Here is an 18,658-nt window from a genome sequence, read left to right as displayed (position 1 = left end):
GCTCTGTGGCAGGAGACAGGGAGCCATGAATTGCACAAACTACAGGACCTCAGGATTTCTTTCTATTCTTGATCTGAGTGTGTTGTCAAGATGCGAACGAATTCATCTGGCATCCTCCAGGATGCCTTATCTAAACACATGCATCCCTCCAAGCTCCCGTTTCTCTCCCATTGATCTTCACTTAGAAATCAGTTTAGTTATGGGGGCAGGGGAGAAGTTAGACAAACAAAGTGGGAAGACATTGGTCTGAAACTTCTGTGCTCGAATGTTTGTACTATTTTGTTCCAGGTCAAATTCTTCCCAAGATGTCCCTCCAGCAGAACCAGCAGCAGTGCCAGCCCCCTCCCAAGTGTCCTTCACCCAAGTGTCCCCCAAAGAGCCCAGCACAGTGTCTGCCCGCAGCCTCCTCTGGCTGTGCTGCCAGCTCAGGAGGGTGTGCTGGCCCCAGCTCTGAAGGTGGCTGCTTCCTGAGCCACCACAGGCACCACAGGTCCCACCGGTGTCGACGTCAGAGCTCAGACTCCTGTGATGGTGGCAGTGGTCAGCAGTCTGGGAGCTCTGGCCACAAATCTGGGGGCTGCTGAGGACTTGAATCATGAACCTAAGTAAAAATATTTGAGAAAAGAACGTTCTGAAATGATTGGAACCAGCCCTAGCCTCCTGCATCTTGCTCTGTTCCCTCTATTTCCTGCTGACATGTTCCTTGAAGATCTCAGAATGTTCTCTCAGAAACTTATCCTGCTGTTCTCCAGGAACTTAGTGATTCTTCTTCCTTTATGTTCCTGTGAAAAATAAAGCTGTCCTTATTCACTGTAACCTTTAACCTGTCCATGTCTTTGTCACATCCTGGGCTGACCAATATCAGGTGCAGAATCCTGTTTCAGGAACAGACACCTAACAGGTCACACATACTCCCTCAATGAACAAGACCCTTTTGAGGGGATTTGTGTGTTGGGATGAGGATAGAGTGGTAGTTTTTCACATGGTCAAAGACAGAGGCATGTGTTGGGAGTTAACAAAAAGCTCTGGAACTCAAAGATAATAAGCCTCATGGGACAGATCAGATCCTTCAGAGAATACCCTGGAAGCTCAGCCCTAAGTGTGGCAGAGAAGAAAAAAGAGGAGAGGCTCCAGACTACCTGGTCCTTGATGCTCTGATTCCTCCAACATTAGTGCTCTGTGGTCCTCACAACCCAGGATGATAATAGCCCCAGAGCTGTAACAGCCACTGTACCCTCCAGAATGAAAGCCGGTAAGAGTAAGAATGACATGATTGATAATAGTGGTGAGTGATTTAGTTCCATCAGTGTTTCTAGTAGATATAAATCAGCTGTGTAATATTCCCCATTGCATTTTATTTTAATTTAATAGAATGAGATATCAATGCAATATGATGAATGCAAATAACCTTGATAACTTTTGACAAGAGAGTATTATTGCATTATCACTGTAACTTTGGGACACTGAAGAAATTGAAGAAGACCTTAGAAGATGGAAAGACTTCCTATGGTCTTGGAGAGGCAGAATTAATATTATTAAAATGGCCATACTACCAAGTAGTGTACAGATTCAATGCACTCCCCATCAAAAAACCAATGGCAAACTTCACAGAACTAGAAAAGACAGTCCTGAGACTCATTTGGAAAAATAAGAGACTCAGAATAGCCAAAGCAGTATTGAGCAAGAAGAATGATGCCAGAGGCATCTCAAATTCTGCACAGCAGAGAAAGGAATCAACAGCGTGAAGAGAGAGCCTACAGAATGGGAGAATATCTTCACCACACATTCCTCTGATAGGGGATTAATGTCCAAAATATAAAGACCTCAAAAAACTTAGCACTAAAAAACTGAAAAAACAAAAACAAAAGCACCCCATTCACTTGGGCTTGGCACATGCCTCAACTCCTAGCAACTCTGGAGGCTGAGGCAGGAGGATGCAAGTTCGGGGCCAGCCTCAGCAACTTAATGAGGCCCTAAGCAACTTAGTGACACCCTGTATCAAAAAAGTAATAATAAAAAGGACTGGGGATGTGACTCAGTGATCCTGGGTTCAATCCCTAGTGCCAAAACAACAACAACAATGACAACAACAAGAACAACAAACAAAACCCAATCGATAAATGGGCAAAAGAACTAAACAGACACTTCTCAAAAGAAGAAATTAAAAATGACCAACAAATAAATGAAAAAAAGTTCAGCAACCCTAGTAATCAGGGACATTCAAATCAAAACTACATTGAGATTTCATTTCATTCCAGTTAGAATTGCAATCATTGTGAATACAAATAATAATAAATACTGGTGAGGATGTGAGGAAAAGTACATTTGTCTATTGTTGGTGGAGCTATAAATTAGTACAACCACTAATATGGAGAGTCCTCAAAAAGCTGGGAATGGAAACACCATATGACCCAGCTACATAACTCTTTGATATTTATACAAAAGAACTAAAATCGTCATAGTATAGTGGTATAGGCACATCAGTGTTTATAGCAGTGCAATTCACAAAAATCAAGTTATAGAACCAGTCTAGGTGTTCATCAACAGAGGAATAGATAATGGAAATGTGGTATATATACACAAAGGAATTTTACTTAACCTTAAAGAAGAAGTAAATTATGGCAATTCCTGGATGGAATTGGGGAACATTATGCTAAGTGACATAGGCCAGACTCAGAAAGTCAAGGGTCAAAAGTTCTCTCTCATATGCAGAGGTTAGAGCAAATTAATGGGGAAAAAATAGAGTTGGGGAAATCCAGTGAAAATAGAAGAGAGATCAGTGAAGTATAGAAAGGAGATTGAGGTGGGGAGGAAACGGGAAAAGGGAAGAATGATACTGACCAAATTATTCTATGTTCACATATGAATATACCACAGTGAATTCCACTTTTACATGTACATATAAAACACCAATTAAAGCCACTATAAATAAATAGAAGGAAAACCAGTAGAGTAAAAATATGGGGAACTGGGAGGGGCATAGGAAGGGAAAGAGGAAGTATTGGGGACTGCAAATTATATTCCATGCATGTATGAATGATTATGTCAAAATGAACCCCAATAAGCATAAATGTAACTGCAATGTAGTAATAAAAACATAAAAAATGTCTCAAAATTATTTGACATTATTCTCATTGAGAGGTGGACTCTCTATCTCCTACCCTTGAATATAGACAGGCTTGTGACTGCTTCCAACAGAATATGGTAGAAATGATGCTGTATGACTCCCAAGGCTGAGTCACAAAAGATCATACAGAGTCTATCTGTTCCTCCTGGGATGCTCTAAGGGAAGCCAGATGCTGTGAAAGGAGTCTGACTAATCTGGGACCACCATACTAGAGAGGCCTGGTGTAAGTTCTCCATTTGACACACCAGAAGATGTTCCAGCTATCCAGCATTGACTGACAATCATCTGAGTGAACCTTCTTGTATGTCCATCCCAGCCAGGCCTTCAGGCGACCAGATCATCAGTGAACATCTGACTGCAAGCACATGAAACAAAAATTACCCTTGAGTCCTTCCTGAATACCTAATCCACAAAATTGTGAGAAAACTGAAGTTGTTGTTTCACACTTATCTTCTAAGATTAGCAATTTATCTTCTTCCCTCTAAATGTGTTGGTCCTGCTGAGGAGATGAGGAGACAATAGTCAATGCATATCTTCCTTAGTGCCGCCCCCCAAAAATCAAAACTTTTCATGCTTTAAAGTTTTGCTCAGGCTGGGTTTATTCCCCCTACAGTGATACCTACCACACATGGAATGAGAATCCAATTGAAGGTACAGCAAGAAAATGTAGGTAACCAGCCTGGAAAGTGCCCACTTGGATGGATGTCTGTTCCAAGTGACTGGGAGCTTTGTTCCCATTGTATCACCAGTGCCTAGAATGGTACCTGGCACACGGAATTCAAAGTACTTTGATATTCAGTTTTTCCCACTGTGACCAAATTACCTCAGAAAAACAACTTAGAGGAGGAAAGATTTGTTTTGGCTCATGGTTTCTGATAACTCAGTCCATGGTTTCCTGGCTCCAAGGCAGAAACATCATGGTGGAAGGGCATGGCAGTGGAAGGCTGCTCAGGTCTTGGCAGTTGGAAAGGAGAGACAGAGAAGGAGAAAGAGAGGGAGAGGGAGAGGGAGAGGGAGAGGGAGAGGGAGACAGAGGCTGGAAGAACATGAACCCCTCCAGGTCATGCCCCCAGTGACCTACTATCTCTACCTAGTTCCTACCACACTATTCAGCTATCAATGAAGTAAGAGCCGTTATGATCCAATCATTACCTAAAAACTCCACTTCTGAATCTTGCTGCACTGGGGACTGTGCTTTCAACACATGAGTTTCTGGGGGAACATTTCAAATCCAAAACATAACAGTATTCAGCAATATTTATGGAATAAAAAGTGAATTCATGCTCCCAGTCTGGCTTGATATACCTTAACCAAGTCTAGAGCAAACAATTTTTCCTCTACTTGCTAAAACCTCATCTATCAGGAACCATTTTTAGTGGCAGGGCCATATCTGATTACAGATGTGACTGTCTGAGGACTGGTCCAGTGTCTCAGGTCTGAACTTTATTCAGTAACCCTGCCTTTCTTTCCTCACCCAAGTTAGATTTACCAACAGCAGAATCCTGATGATAATTTGTGTGAGCTCAAATTTGACTTAGAAATTTCTGAACTCTAGGCCTTCGACTTAAGTTTTCATATTAAAAAAATAATAAAAGCTAAAAATTTAATAGCATTATGTATAATTTTCATATATTAACACAAATTGTCCAGTTCTCTAGGTAAGCTATTACTGTCCCCATTTTTTGGATGAGGATACTAAGGCACAAAAGAGGTTGGGCCTTCTGCTCCCCTACTAAGTAAACAGAACTGGTGTTGAACTCAGGTAATCTGGATTCAGATTACTCTACTCTCCAGTTGCTGATGTGCAGCTAGATTTTGACAGATGAGTCTCATTCTCTATCAGTTGTGAAATATAGATGGTTTCTGTGAATTCAAGGTGAACCAGCACAGATCCATCAGTGTGTGTGGCATGGAGTGTACAGTATAGATCAGTGGAGGTTGTGTGTTCTTTAAAAGGAAATTGCCCATAATTTTTCTTTTTCTTTTTTTGCTTATGTATATTAATTATGACTCGTACAGAGTATTTCTTCAAAATGTCTCAAGTGTCCCAGAGCAAAAAGCCTGTTGCATATGCTCAAAGGTAAGTCCCATAACTGTGGTCACTTTCTCAGAGAAACCTATGTCAGCTCACTGAGCAACTAGAGTGGCAGAACTGATTTGGCTACAATCCCCACCCCGCCATCAGGGTTCCTTCAGGCACATTTTCTTAGTGTTTTTTTTTTTAAAGAAATCATGTGGCCAAGAATATTAGAGTTAAACAGGTTTCCAAGTTTACCACTTTTGAAGAAAATGGAGTAGCAAAAAACTAATTTCATTCATTTAAATTCCCAAAGAATTACACAGGTTTTGTTCTAGCATTTCCGAACTAAAACAACAACTTTTCTCAAAAATTTCAATTTTGTAGCCATAGTCCTTTAATATTTCTGAATTTATTTTAAAAATCACCAGGTCTTGAAATTAGCAGTAATTTATTCTTCTGCAACAGTATTTCACAAACATCATTATTGAAATGTAACAGTAGTTATGGTTCACATGGAGAATGAGCATTTTAGTTTGGAGTAGAAATAAAGTCTGCCGAGATTCCAAAGGTGGAGCAAAAACTCTGTAAATAGGCTCCTTAGGTAATTGTGCCATGGCTGTGTCTCTTAAGTTCTTGAAAGAAATTTATAGGTATGCTGTCTGTAACCCTGAGGTATTTCTCTTCCTCTTTTTTCTGTTTTCTCAACACTTAGATTCTCATTTGCATTTTCAGGAAAAACTTTCAATTCCATTTTTTTTTTTTCAGAATTTACTCGCTGTCCAGCTCACCTCACTCTCTAGAGGTCATTATTTGTAGTTTGACTTGCTCTTCCTCCTTCAAGCTTCTCTTTCCACCTCTACACACTCCACCCTCTTCAATCTCTTCCCACCTTTCTGATCCTCTCTGTTGCTTTCAACAGAGACTGGGGATTTCAAAGTCAGATGATCATTCATCCCCGTATTATACAAGGAAAGTCAGCCCTTTTCCCAAAAGTATTTTGAGCAATTTCAACACTCCCCTTCCTCACACTCTTCTGCCTTCAACATGCCCACAGGGACCCTCTGCATGCAGAACACTCAGAGCCATTAATGCTTCATCTCCAAGCCAGGATCATTCCTGGCGCAAGGCAGGATGGACTTTCAAGAACTGAGGGAGGGGAGAACCACTGAGCAGCCTTGGGTGAGTTGAGGCACAAGCAAGTTGAGGAAAAGCTTTGTTTTTCTACATCAGACATCAGACAGAGGTGATATCATTACCAGGAGAAGGAAAAGTCTTTTGACTTTTAGAAAATACATGGGCAGAGAGCACAACCCCTAGCCCCCCCCCCCACCACCACTGTATTAGTCATCTTTTTGTTACTGGGAACAAAATACCTGGAAAGAACAACTTAGAGAAGGAAAGATTTATTTTAACTCAGTTACAAAGATTTCAGTCCATGGTTAGCTGGTTCCATTGCTTTGGGCCTGCAGTGAGGGAGAGCTTCATGGTGGAAAGACAGGGCAGAGAAAAGCTGTTCAACTCAAGGCAGCGGGGACTCAGAGAAAGAAAAAGGAAGAGGTCAGGGACAAGATATTGTCCTCAAGAGCTTGCCTCTAATGACCTGCCTCCTCCAGTCATACCCCACTTGTCTACAGTTTCCACCTTCTCTCTTTCAAATTATTAATTGAGTGAATGGATTAATTTGGTGTTGAAACCCCACTTCTGGACATTGTTGCTTTGGGGACCACATCTTTAATACATGAGACTTTTGAGGGACTTTCCAGATCCAAATCATAACACCTGTGAACACTTTGGCTGCTCAGTTCAAGAGGAATTGGGATATCTAAGGAAGGGTACATCAGGATGGGCTTTTCCTTGGCTCTTGGGATTCTCTTTTCCTCTGAAATCACCTAAACTTCAGGATGCAGGTCAGCTCCTGTCAGGGCCTCCAGACTGCTGACCACGGCTGTGGTCACAGGAGTGTGAGCTCTGGTGCCAGCATTGGTCGGATCTATGGTACCTGTTGTGGCTCAGGCAATTGCCCTCCAAGTTGGGGCCAGCGTAGCCCCTAGAGCTTGGAGGACAGTATGAGGAGGCTGCAGGCAGATGCTGTGCTGGACTTTTTGGGGGGCACTTATGTGAAGAGCCCTTGGGAGGGGGCTGGAACTGCTGCTAGTCTTGCTGGCAGGACATCTCCATGGGAGTCAGTGAGCCTGGGCAATATAAAACCAAACAAATATGTGTCAGTGCACAGGCTTCTGGCCAATGTCTCCACATTCTTCGGTTTAGCTGGAGATCCTTTCCTGCTAAACTGAGTCAGTCCTTCAGTCAGGATATGGAGAAAGAAAATTAAGACTGATTTGAACTTAGGAGATGATCTATCCTTCCTCCCTTCTCTCTCTCCTGCCAGGAGGGCAGATGACAGACTTCTGGGAAAGCCTCCAAGGTTTCTCTGCACACAACCCCACAGGCTGTCACATGAACCCAAAGTAAACAGCGCCTCCTTCAGGGATTCCATGCACAAAGCACACAATACCCCTTCACCCTCCAGGGCTTCACACCACTGAACCCGAGTGAGAGGGTGAAAAAGAGGGAGGATTTGAGAGGAAGTAACAAAGACATCTCTCAAAACAGAGCAGATGAGGGAGCAAGGGATCCTGAGGTCAGCTTCACAGCTTCTCTCCTCACAATCTGGCTCTTCCTGGTTGCTGTTCCTGCTACCCACCACCAGCCTCTCTGCCACCTCCATCTTGTCTTCCTACTTCCCTTTCTATGTTGAAGAACAGACATGTCTGTTCATCCCTTCCAGTTCAGTTCCTCTCCCCAGGTGGACACTCACCTGGTTCTGTGGAGGCAGGAGAAGGCTCTTCTTGAGGTGACTGTGGACTGAGAAACACAGGACCCCAGCCCTTTCATTCTGAACTGGGTTATGTGATGCACACTGAAGTATGTGTCCTTGTACCAACCCCAAGTGACAGCAGCATATGCACACACATGGCCAGGCTTTCAACATTTTCCTACACTTATTTTGAGGAATGACAAAAGGCAAGCAGAAAATTTCAAAGACAGTTCAATCAACTATGGCTCAAGTCCTCTGGTTGCCATCCCACTTTTACTTATTCTTTCAGTTCACATACCATGAATTCAGACTATGTCCTTTGTGGGCACTGGTAATACAGAGACAAATAGAATATATTTGTGCCCTTGACTAGCTCACAGCCTTACAGAAGGACAAAGAACTGATCATTCAAGTCTGATACTATGAACTAAGTGATAGAATACAGATGCATATAAAGGCAGCAGGCCTGGGGTCACTGCCTGTGGATGCCAACTGCTTGTTGCTATGTAGATTCTCTCAGGAGGTAATATAATCAGCACCTGTCTTAGGAGTGTTGATCGAACTGAACTTAGTAGAACTTGAGAATGAAATATGGTTGAATGAGGGTTGGGTGGAAGAATGGAACTGGGGCCATGACTTGAGAGATAGAGCCCTTTAGAACTTCATGGCATCTGAAATGTATTGTGAGGTGTGGGAAGTCGTCCTTACTTAGCAGAATCAGACTAGGTTGAGCCATGGGATGCAGAGGCCTGGCTTCTCAGAACTGCCGGGAAGCAAGTGGTATTGCATGGAAGTGGTTCCCTGTCTCCTTCTGGAATTTTCCCCCAAGAGAATGGCTTCCCTAACTCCACCCTATCCTGTCTATCACAGAAGAAGCTCCTCCCAATCCTTGCCCCCTTTACCTGTATATTATAAATACAGGAGAATTGGGCTACTCCATGTTGTTAAAGGCCAGAGCTGGAATGACCAGACCTGTCATGCTCCCTCTCATATGAAAAGAGTATTGGCTCTTGTGTGTTTATTGAGTAGACAAGTTTTTTGGGTATAGATAGAAAAACTGCCAACATCCTTCTCTGGCAGTTAACTCTTTTCTCTTCCACATGGGACATGGCAGAGAGGACCCCCACAATGAGGTGCTGGGTGGGAGAGGAGAGCTGAGGTAGGTCTTAGTGGAGGAGCAGATGATGTAAAAATGTGACCTCCACCTGTGGGGCCAACAGAAATCACAATGATAGTATAAAAAGTTCATCTGTTCATATCTGTCTGTTGGACATATGAAGTTGAATCTAATCCTACATATGTTAATTGATGAAGATTTTGTTGAATTGGTTGATAATGGTGGAGTTGCATGCATTTCACTTACTGAATAACCATGATAATGCTTGAGGTTTGTACAAGTTGAATTCATTTGAATATCATTTCCCATTTGGTTTGTCCTAATTTCAGTAATAAATAAATAATCAAATTCATCTCTACTAAGATAATGCCATATATTGTACAGTCTAAAGAAAAACCAGTCATTAATTTAAAAATTATCTTCATATGTTTCCATTCAAAGAAAATAAACATAATTAAGATAGTAAAAATTTTCCAATAATCACATAGTTAAGTTATATTATAATTTTAAGCAAAACATTATTTCAATTAGAGTATATGTCCATACTTGTTCTTTGGGACAAACTACATTATAAGAGAATATTAGTTGCTCCTTCTTTCCTCTGCCTGTTACTCCACTTTGAACAATTGAAATACCATGAATTCTTTTGAGAGTTTTGAAGAATTCTGAATGGTAGAGGGCTAGCAAAAGGATGGGACAGACATGAATGTTTTCAGGAACATATCGTGATCCGTAGAATGGGGTCCCTCAAACTCTGTTCCAATGTAACCACAGAGGTAGGCTGAAAGTGACATTGCCCTTATATCACCAAGTACCCACACTCCTACCCTTCAACATCTTGGAAGATACTGTAATAAAAATAGATAATAACAATGGGTGAAAGTGGACATTTGTGAAATGCAAAGCTAAGTGGTGTGACTGAGGAGAGGAGAGAGTTTAAGAAACCTGGCTATCCTTAGGCAAACAGCACAAGCATCAAACACAGCAGTTATGAATATTTCAAACAGGAAATCCAGCCCTTTTTTAGAGAAGTGGCACTGACCTAGTCTAGGGTTCAGATCCATCTGCAGAAGTAGACACTTGCTTTTTCATCATCTGGTTTTTAGAAATAATCACAGACTGTTTTAAATCAAATTTTCATGATCTTGGGTCTTTACCAGGCAAGAATCAGGGCAAGACACACTTCATATCTTGTAATTGTTCTTAAGAAAAAAAAATGGAGTTTTTGGTGGCTTTCCCAAACTCAGTCCTTGACTTCCTATGTTGATGTTTTCATGCCAGTTGCTTCCCATGATTTTGCTCTAGAGAAGGTGAGTCATAATCCCCACCTTGCAGCCCATCCTTTCTGGGAGCAGAATCAGCACTGACAGGCAGAACAGATGTCCTGTGATGACAGGACACTTAGTCATCAACCAGTTCCTTCTCCCAGAGCGTAGAGCAACTCCACATGGAGAATACCTGAGGATTCATCCTCAATGATCCTGACACCCTGGGTCCTGCAGAACCACAGTGAGGACTGAATCTGGTTAGCTGATTGAATCATTGGACAACTTCACGTGGTTATGTCAACTTGTACCACAGGAATAGTCAATGTGAGTTTAGTTCCAGGAAGTGCCTTTCAGCCATGATGCATCAGTGACAAACTCGTGGACTCTCAAGGACTTCACGCACAGATACACGTGAAACTTGACAAATCACTGGTCTTTCCAGTTCAAATCTTCCCCAGCACTAAGAACCTGCATATCTTATGAAATGCTGTTAAATCATTTTTAGGGGACAAGGGATGAGAGAGCCTGGAAATGTTGCCTTAGTTTCCAACTTAAGGATGTTTTTCCTTGGACTCTTGTCTTTAGCCTTGATACCACTGAAAAAAATTCTGAAAAAAATTCTGATTAAATCAAATTCTAACAGGGGTTTGAAGACACATGTACTGTTTTAAAAGTATTTTGTCTAGATCTCCATAGCTGAAAGCAACAGGAGCTAGAATGCTTCTTCTTCTAAAGATAACAGACACTGATACAGCCCCACCAGGTTCACTGTTCAGTGGAAAGAACAGCCCTACAATCTCCACTGACCCTATCCTCTCATTCCAGCCTATATAAATGGGAGTGTAGAACTAGGATGGACTGACTGTTTATGTTATAGCTCTCATAATCTAATCATTTCACCTCCAAACATTCATTCATTAACACGGGGGCTTTGGGTGATACCTCATATCCAAACCATTGCATTATCTTAACTGATCACTAGGCAGTTATGATTCCTGAAGTTACAATAAATTTGCTATTTTCCACTCACATTGTTTCTTGGTCTTTATCATTCCTTCTTCATTTAGGCTCAATGATCAGTGACCAACCCTGTCCCACCTTTTAAAACAAAAATATCAACATGTTACATAGGATTTAAACAATATACAGAGTCTTGAAATGAAGACCAGGGAAATGTCAACTCATATGTGAAAAGACAATCAAAGAAAACAATCCCTAAATGACAAAGATGTTAGAATTATCTGACAAAGACTTTAGAGCAACTATTATAGAAATACTCAAGTAAGCAGTCATGAGCACTAACAAAACAGCATTAAAATAAAAAATCTAGGTGAAAAAGAAGAAAGGTAAAATGAAGAATCAAGCGAAAAATTTAGAACTGGAAAATATAATCATTGAAATTTATAAAAAAAATCACTGGATAATTTTCACTCAGTAGTATAATGGAGGCAACAATGAAAGAGGAAGTAAATGAATCAGGAGAAATACTTGATTTCAAACAACAGAAAAAAAAAAGTTAATAGCATCAGTGACCTGTGGGACAATAACCAAAGGTCTACTACTATGTCATTGGAAATTCAGAGAGAATAAAATTAATGTTGAACTGAAAAAACATGTTTGAAGAAGTTATGGTTGAAGCTTTTCATGTTTAATAAAAGATGTAGAATACAGATCCAAGAATCAGAATGAATTCAATGAGAATAAGCGAGAAGAAAGTTACATTTGATAAAAAGTAGAGACAAGTAATTTCACATGCAGCCAGAAAGAAATAATGCATGATCAAAAGGGGAATCACAATTTCCCTTTTAGTATGCCCTTTATATTTCAAGAGTCCTAACAGAGTTCTTATATTGATCATGCCTTGTCTCCATTTAGACTGAAACTACACATACAACAAAGTTTATTTGTTCACAATTAGTTTTCATTTGTACATTATTACTGTATGAATATTTCCCCACATTTTACAAAATCCCACTTATATTTCATTTCTTATGGGTTTACAACCCATGTTTTTATTAAGGATTTTAAATTATTTCCCCATTTAGACAGCATATATACTATACCTGTTCTTATTTTTAAATCTAGATAGCAAGTTTTTTTCTTTTTTCAAGTCTTTACTGTATCTAGAATCTGAAGTATCCAGTAATGTTCCCCCAGTCTTTCCTTAGTTCATTGTGGTGGGTAGACTGAATTTTTGCCCTGCCTTCTTCACTTTTTTTTCACTAGAAGAGAAGGTTTAATAATTGATAAGAATGTACAAAAATATTCAAATAAGAAATGCTTTAGAATATGTACAATGAAGTCAATATTTCTCAGTGAGTAGGGAAGGTACTTATTGGAAAAAAGAAAAAGAAAGAAAGAAAGAAAGAAAGAAAGAAAGAAAGAAAGAAAGAAAGTAAGTTTGGGAAAAAATCAAGAAAATGTTTAAGTCAATACCAATTTCTGTCTTTTGACAAGGATATTGCAACTGTCACTTAAAGATTGGTGGCACATTTTTTAGTAGGTCCTTAAGGCAATATATTTAATGTAATTCTGCCTTCTTCACTTGCTTCTCTATTCATGCCTTTGCATTTATCCCTCTGCAGTTCCTCCCACTAAGGGGTGGTGGTGGGAATAGAGTTCTGAATCCCTTGACTTTGGCCTTGCAACTTGTTTTGATCAACACAATAAGGCAGCAATGATGGTGTGCCAGGTCAATGCCTAGGTTTTAAGGAGCTTTGTGTATTTTCACTTGCCCACTATACCTTTCCCATCCCTGTGGAAAGAACATACCCAGAATAGTCTACTGGTGAACCTTCCAGCTAAGCCTAGCCCAGGTCAATTCTCCTTGACTACCCTGAGGACCTGCAGTCCCATGAGCTAAATAAACTATTGCTTTATACTTTCTGTTTATTATGTGTTGCTGTTATGCACTATAACTGAAGCCACATTCAGCTGAGTATTCCTGAACTCTAATCTTTGTCTCATAAACCGCCCAAAGTTTTGCAACATTCTAAAGATTTTTCAAGTGAATTTGAGCTTATTGTACTACACAGTTCCAGCCTTGGCAAATACCCTTAGGGAAAATCCAAGAGCTTGCTGGAGGGCCACCAAGTCTCTACCAAAAGTTCAGTTGATTTCTCTGTCTCCTTGTTGTGTTCTTTCACATGTTTAAAATACGAGTTCTCAGTGTCCTGCTGTTGGGGTCTTTAGCCCCCTTGCTCTTCTTGACCAGCGACAAGGGAAGGGAGCACTCCCCAACAAGGCCAGACCAGGAAAGGTAGGGCCGATTGACCGCTTGCACCCAGCCCTCTGGGCGGAGGACAATCAGACACGTCAGGGAGACCAGTCAGAGCAGGAACTCATTTATTGAGGAAGTCACACCGCTTTTATGTAGGGTGAAGGCTAGACGGGAACCAATCAGCTTAAAGGTCAGCAAGGCACGGGGGGGGGGGGGGGGGGGGGGGATGGAGTGGGGGGCTGGGGGTGTTCACGCAAGTGGGAGTCCCATAGGACTATATGGCAAGCACAACCTGATTACGTTTGCGGAACTGTTGTTACCCAATCCCTGATGGTGGTCCGGTTTATCATCATTAACTTTTGAAACCGCCTTTGAGGTCTTGATCTTGCTCACTTGCCAGGGAGTAAGGAGTCAGCCTGAGTTAGTTAACGTGTCATTAGTCCCAACATCCTGCCTGCCCAGAATTGATAAATGTTCCCAGGTAAAGCAGGGGCAGAAGTCAGCTCCTCTTCTTGGAATCTTAGCCCCTTTGGTTCACAGTAGCTTGGCATTCTATGCTTCCTTCCAAAATAAAATTTGTGATTTTATCAGTTTCCTAGTTATGTTAGTTGGAAAAATTAGTACTCATTCTACCCAACAAAGAAATTTGGCAAGGGATATTTTGTTATTAGAAAATCAATGTATGTAATTCAGCGTATTTTTAGATGATAGAAACAAACAAAAAAAAAGTACCATTTTAATGTATGTAGAGAAAGCATTTGCCAAACTGATAGCATTCACAATCACAATTTCTTATAACCTGTCACTGAGAAGACTACTCTTATCTTACTGAGTAGTGACTAGTCAAGTCCTGCAGGGTGCTTTCTTTTTTCTTAATTTTAGCTGATAAAAGAATTTTATCCAATCATCTTATGATCAAAATGCATTTTAAAATTCATTGGGATGATGATTCTTTTCCAATTGGAGCAATAGATAAGTACTTATATAAAACCGCTTTCATTACTTTACCTTTATATGATTTTTTATGTCATTTGAACCTAATGCTGATACTCATTGAGGCAAAGAAATTAATTCAAAGTCACAGATAGAACTACTTGCAAAACCAGAGTTGGAACCTAATCTTTTTGAGTCCTGGTCTAGTGCTGGACCTTAACCAACTTTGAGGTTCCCACAAAACTGAGAAGGGTCCTCTTCTTATTAAGTGTTACAGTTACTCCATTATTGTAAAAACTAGTAACTCCTAAGTATTATAGAAGATCTGTCAAATAAAAATTTTCCTGTTTTGAGATCCAAGATGGTGGACTAGAGGGAGGCTGCGTTCCATGTCACTCTGTAACTCTGGTTTCAAGCAGAGGATATCTGTTTCTTGGTGAGGCAGTTTTTGCTGCTTATCAATCCCCTGCTGTTTACTCCATTTGTCTACTGTGATCACCTGCGGTCTGCCAGCATATCGATGCCTTTTTTGAATGCAGATTGCTCACTGTCAGGCACCTATCATCCGCCATTTGCCTGCCTCTTGCCTGTCCATTGCCTGCCTTTCACCTATCCATCAGGTACTGCATGAGGTTCACCTCCCCATTGTCCAACAGCTGCCAGCAGACTGACCACATCCGCCAATGGAGCACCAGCTGCTTGCTGTTGCCTGGAAGTTCTCTGCCAAAGTAACTGCAGGTTTGGTTACACATGGCTGCCACCATTTTGAGACAACAGCCAGGCCCCATAGGACCCCTGGTCCGACTGACTGAGCCCCCTCTCCAGGATCCCTCAGCCTGATCGATCACTCCCTGCCTCCAGGGCCCTCACATCAACTGACTGCTCCCTGCCGCCAGGACCCCCAGACCAACTGACTGCGTCCTATCACTGGGACCTCAGACTGACTGCACTCTGCCTCCAGGATCCCACAACCACACCAAACACACCCGACCTCCAGAACCCGTGCTGACCAACCGCACCCCGCCTCCAGGACCTCCAGCCGACCACATCCTCACCCCGAGCTGCAGCTTCCCATTTGCCAACACATTTGGAAGCCAGAGTGGCCTTCTTGGATAATCCTGGAAGCCATCGCTCCCATCTTTAGGTGGGGCAAATCCCATCCTGAGACGCCTGCTGGAGACTTGAAACTCATTGTCAGATAGCTGTCATACATCAGGCTACTGAACACTGGGAGGTTTGAATACTATATGACTGTTATAATGTAGATTTTCTTCTCCTTATTGAAAAATTTTAAGTTTTTATTTCTTTACTTTTTTTGGCTCTCTTTTCCTTTCGTTTACCTGTTCCCTCAGAGTCTCTTTCTCCCTTTTTGCATGCTAACATGCAATTCTATTGATTACACTCTCACCCTTTCTATTATCTAGAAATTCTGTACATTCTTTTCTTATCCCATTAACAGACACATTCTATATCCCTCTGCATCCTCTTTGTCCTCCATTAGAAACTGCAGACCTTATTGCAAATCTGTTTGTTTTACTGAAGATAATATTTGAATTCATTCTGTTTATTATGACAATTTTATTATTATCCTCATAGGGGCTATTTGGTCTAGGACTGCATAGTGTCTGAATTGGGCACTGCTAATATTGATCTCCCCTTAAAGAAAAGGTTTTGGAAATGAATAGAGCCACTATAAGCCTATAGGGGGAAATCTACAATACCCCAGATCTGCATGCTAGAGGGGAAGATATATGAACAACATGAAAAAACAAGGGAAGAAAATGATCCAAACAAATCTAGATTCTATATTAATAGAATCCAATGATAGTATGTTAGAAGAAATGTCAGAAAAGGACTTCAGATTATACATGATTAAGATGATTTGTGAAGCAGAGGATGAGTTGAGAGAGAAAATGCAGGCAATGAATGATAATACGAATAAGCAGTTGAAAGAGCAACTGCAGGAAGCAAAAGATCATTTCAACAAAGAGATAGAGATTCTCAAAAAAAAAAAAAAAAAAAAAAAAAAAAAAAAAAAAAAAAACCAAACGGAAATCCTTGAAATGAAGGAAACAATAAACCAAATAAAAAATTCAATGGAAAGACTAGACCACTTGGAAGACAGAACCTCAGACAATGAAGACAAAATATTTAATCTTGAAAATAAAGATGCCCAAACAGAGAAGATGGTAAGAAATCATGAACAGAATCTCCAAGAACTATGGGACATCATGAAAAGATCAAATTTAAGAATTATAGGGATTGAGGAAGACACAGAGATACAAACCAAAGGAATGAACAACCTATTCAATGAAATAATATCAGAAAATTTCCCAAGCCTGAAGAATGAAATGGAAAATCAAATACAAGAGATTACAGAACACCACATGCACAAAATCACAACAGATCCACACCAAGGCACATTATAATGAAAATGCCTAACATTCAAAATAAAGATAGGATTTTGAAGGCTGCAAGAGAAAAGCATCAAATTACATATAGGGGGAAACCAATACGGATAGCAGCCAACTTCTCAACCCAGACTCTAAAAGCTACAAGGGCCTGGAACAACATATTCCAAGCTCTGAAAGAACATGGTTGCCAACCAAGAATCCTATACCCAGCAAAACTAACCTTCAGATTTCAAGATGAAATAAAATCCTTCCATGATAAACAAAAGTTAAAAGAATTTACAAATAGAAAGCCTATGCTACAGAATGTTCTCAACAAAATATTCCATGAGGAGGAAATGAAAAACAACAAAGTAGGTCAGCAAAGGGAGGAACTACCTTAGAGAAAAACCATGCAAAGGAGAAACCAAGCCAAGTTAAAAACCAAAAATAAGCCCAAATGACTGGGAATACAAATCATATCTCAATAATAACCCTGAACGTTAATGGCCTAAACTCATCAGTCAAAAGACATAGACTGGCAGAATGGATTAAAAAGAAAGACCCAACAATATGCTGCCTGCAAAACACTCATCTCATAGATAAGAACATCCACAGATAAAGGTGAAAGGATGGGAAAAAACCTACCATGCAATTGGACTCAGTAAAAAAGCAGGGGTTTCCATCCTTATATCAGATAAAGTGGGCTTCAAGCCAAAGTTAGTCAGAAGGGATAAAGAAGGACATTTCATACTGCTTAAGGGAACCATAAATCAGGAAGACATAACGATAGTAAATATGTATGCCCCAAACAATGGTGCATCCCTATGCATCAAACAAATCCTTCTCAATATCAGGAATCAAGTAGACCACAACACAATAATTCTGGGTGACATTAATGCACCACTGTCACCACTAGATAGATCTTCCAAACAAAACCCACCAAAGAAACCATAGAACTCAATAACACAATCAATAACCTAGACTTAATAGACATATATAGAAGATTCCATCCATCAATGAGTGGATTCACTTTCTTCTCAACAGCACATGGAACCTTTTTGAAAATAGACCATATGTTATGCCACAAAGCAGCCCTTAGGAAATGAAAGAAACTAGAGGTACTGCCTTGTGTGCTATCAGATCATAATGGACTGAATGTAGAAATCAATGACAAAATAAAAAACGGAAATTACTCCAACACCTGGAGACTTAATAATATGCTACTGAATGAAACATGGATAACAGAAAACATCAGGGAGTAGATAAAAAAATTCTTAGAGGTCAATGAGAACGACAATACAACATATCAAAATCTCTGGGACACTATGAAAGCGGGACTAAGAGGAAAATTCATTGCATGGAGTGCATTCCAGAAAAGAATGAAAAGTCAACTAAATGACCTAACATTACAGCTCAAAGCCCTAGAAAAAGAAGAACAGAATAACAGCAAAAGTAGTAGAAGACAGGAAATCATTAAAATCAGAGCTGAAATCAATGAAATTGAAACAAAAGAAACAATTCAAAAAATTCACAAAACAAAAAGTTGGTTCTTTGAAAAAGTAAACAAAATAGACAAACCCTTAGCTACACTAACAAAGAGAAGGAGAGAGAAAACTCAAATTACTAAACTTCATGAGGAAAAAGAAAATATCACAACAGACACCACTGAGATACAGAACATAATGATAAGCTACTTTGAAAATCTGTATTCCCACAAAATAGAAACTACCAAAGATATTGACAAATTTCTAGAGACATACGC

General features: G+C 40.3%; 1 protein-coding gene across 1 annotated transcript; it reads left to right on the top strand.

The window, feature by feature from the left end:
* Positions 1–305: 305 nt before the first annotated feature.
* Positions 306–584, top strand: LOC124966265 (late cornified envelope protein 3D-like). Its single transcript, XM_047527296.1, has one exon. It carries the CDS (start codon positions 306–308, stop codon positions 582–584), a length of 279 nt encoding a protein of 92 aa, XP_047383252.1.
* Positions 585–18,658: the final 18,074 nt, after the last annotated feature.

Source organism: Sciurus carolinensis, chromosome 1 (assembly GCF_902686445.1).
Source record: "Sciurus carolinensis chromosome 1, mSciCar1.2, whole genome shotgun sequence".
Classification (NCBI taxonomy): domain Eukaryota; kingdom Metazoa; phylum Chordata; class Mammalia; order Rodentia; family Sciuridae; genus Sciurus; species Sciurus carolinensis.
Note: the sequence above shows the minus strand (reverse complement) of the source record. Positions and strands in the feature narration are given on the sequence as shown.

Excerpts from the sequence above, each read along its gene's own strand:
- LOC124966265 (XM_047527296.1), top strand. The coding sequence starts at position 306 with ATGTCCCTCCAGCAGAACCAGCAGCAGTGCCAGCCCCCTCCCAAGTGT.